This window comes from Penaeus vannamei, chromosome 21 (assembly GCF_042767895.1).
Source record: "Penaeus vannamei isolate JL-2024 chromosome 21, ASM4276789v1, whole genome shotgun sequence".
NCBI classification, from domain to species: Eukaryota; Metazoa; Arthropoda; class Malacostraca; order Decapoda; family Penaeidae; genus Penaeus; species Penaeus vannamei.
Genome location: NC_091569.1, coordinates 10,476,199 through 10,478,698, shown reverse-complemented (window position 1 = coordinate 10,478,698; position 2,500 = coordinate 10,476,199). Strand labels below are relative to the sequence as shown.

Genomic DNA, 2,500 nt, shown 5'->3' with positions numbered 1-2,500 from the left:
AGTATAGGCAATCGCGAAATGAGGATATGAAAAGGGGTAAAATACTAAGGCTTTACAACAAACATTATTCTTTTCTGGCATTCTTTTATGAACAGAGAGAGATGGAGACAGAGTTAGAGAGGAGATGAAAGAGAGAGAGAGGAAGGGAGAGGATATACAGAGAGAGAGGATAGAGAGAGAGGGAGGGAGGGAAGTAGAGAGAGACAGACAGACAGACAAAGACAGACAGAGAGAGCGAGAAGACAGACACAACAAAGACACAAAGAAAGATTCATGGATAGAGAACGAGCAAATAAAACTGAGAACCATGTAAGCCAGACAGACAAAAGAAGAGAAAGCGAAAGAAGAAAATAAAAAAGAAGGAAAATCTGAGAGAAACGGAGAGTGAAGGAAAGTCGCGGAGATCAGTTATCGGCAACCATACGCCGATAACAGTATCTGAACAAAGCGGCCTTCTATGTTATCAGTCACGTAGGCTCGAGTGGGCTAAGATTAGTAACCGTGTGAGAAAAACCCAATGCACGTTATTGCTTACTCAGCTGGTTACTGCAATGGGCTGAAGAGGTTCTAAAAACTTATATTCCATTATTCCTATTATAAATCAAGTACGATCGTTTCCGGAAGGATATATGAAGGGGAAAAGGTGTTTTGTGACCTTGCCCCGCGCGCATACGACAATGTCTATTTGGCTTCTAACCACACTTGGCAACTCTATAGGTAATGTCAAAGGTTATGAACGAGAGATTTGAAATCGGATTCTTTATCTGTTATCGTAACATGGTGTTCATTAATTCGTTCTTTTAATGAATTCTTTTCTTCAGAAGAAATGCTAATCTATATCAGAAAGAAAACAATAATGCATGTATTTAATTATTGTAACATCATTATCATGATAATCATCAGTTACATTAGGTTCATAGAGGGTCATATCAGTGGAATCTAGTGTTCAGGCAGCTTATTAAGAGTCAAATCCTTAGTTAATAGAAACGTACCTGGTATAGAGTGAAAAATGCCCGACAGAGGGCAGGCAGAACACTGGATTTTCGACACAATTCGGCGATGGTGGAGACAGCACAGCTCATGATCAAATAGAACAGAAACATGTGTACCTAGAAAATAAAAGGATAGGGATATAAGGTTCATTTTAGATAATTTCCTCAGAGTATATTATTATCATGACCTCAGGCGTTGGTTTGTTAGTGCGTTGGTTATCTGGTTGGCAGGATAATACAAAAAAGTTATGAAAAGACTTTTATGAAATTTTTACTAGAGGTGTGTCTTATCCCAGCTTCGATGCCATTCAATTTTGGTGGTAATCTGGATCATGATTAGGATTTCAAGATTTTTTTAATGTAATTCTCCGTGTGACTATTTTTATTGCATCAGTTGTCTTGGTAGAATGTCATGGTACAAGCATGCGCTCTCTGAGTGCTTCTAGTTATTATTGTTGTTGTTATTATTATTATCACCCTATCCAAATCACCTGTATATCCATATGCGTGCGTCCACCCTCCTCTTTCCTCCCTTTCCCTCCTCCTTCCCTCCTTCCCTCCCCTTCCCTCCCTTTCCCTCCCTTTCCGTCATCCTTCCCTCCTTCCCTCTCCTTCCCTCCCCTTCCCTCCCCCTCCCCCAACTCACCTGTATATCCATATGCGTGCGTCCACCCTCCTCTTCCCTCCCTTTCCCTCCTCCTTTCCTCCTTCCCTCCCCTTCCCTCCCCCTCGCCCAACTCACCTGTATATCCATATGCGTGCATCCACCCTCCTTTTTCTTCCCTTTCCCTCCTTCATCCCTCCTCCTTCCCTCCCCTTCCCTCCCTCTCCCTCCCCTTTCCCCAACTCACCTGTATATCCATATGCGTGCGTCCACCTTCCTTCCTCTTCCGTCTCCTTCCCTCCTACTCCTTCCTTCCTTCCTTCCTTCCTTCCTTCCTTCCTTCCTTCCTTCCTTCCTTCCTTCCTTCCTTCCTTCCTTCCTTCCCTCCCTCCCTCCTTCCCTCTCCCTCCCCTTCCATCCTCTTTCCCCAACTGTATATCCATATGCGCGCGTCCACCCTCCTCTTCCCTCCTCCTTCCCTCCTTCCCTTCCTTTCCCTCCTCCTTCCCTCCTTCCCTTCCTTTCCCTCCTCCTTCCCTCCTTCCCTTCCTTTCCCTCCTCCTTCCCTCCTTCCCTTCCTTTCCCTCCTCCTTCCCTCCTTCCCTCCCTCCCCCTCCCCTTTCCCTCACCCTCTCCCAACTCACCTGTATATCCATATGCGTGCGTCCACCCTCCCCTCCCCTTCCCTCCCTTTCCCTTCTCCTTACCTCCTTCCCTCCCTTTCCCTTCTCCTTCCCTACATTTCCCTCCTCCTTCCCTCATTCCCTCCGTCCCTGCCCTTCCCTCACCCTTCCCCAACCTACCTGTATATCCATATGCGTGCGTCCACCCTCCCCTTCCTTCCCTTTCCCTCCTCCTTCCCTCCTTCCTTCCCTCCTTCCCTCCATTTCCCACCCCCTCCCCT

The 2,500-nt window shown here is 46.4% G+C and overlaps 1 protein-coding gene across 1 annotated transcript in view; it reads right to left on the bottom strand.

Annotated features, from left to right (window-relative positions):
- The window catches only part of LOC113814841 (transmembrane protein 45B-like), an 11,443-nt gene that overhangs the window by 3,934 nt on the left and 5,009 nt on the right, over positions 1-2,500 (bottom strand). The window contains exon 3 of the mRNA XM_070135886.1: positions 993-1,109. Within this exon, the coding sequence (XP_069991987.1) occupies positions 993-1,109 (117 nt within the window). The remainder of the gene's footprint in view (positions 1-992; positions 1,110-2,500) is intronic.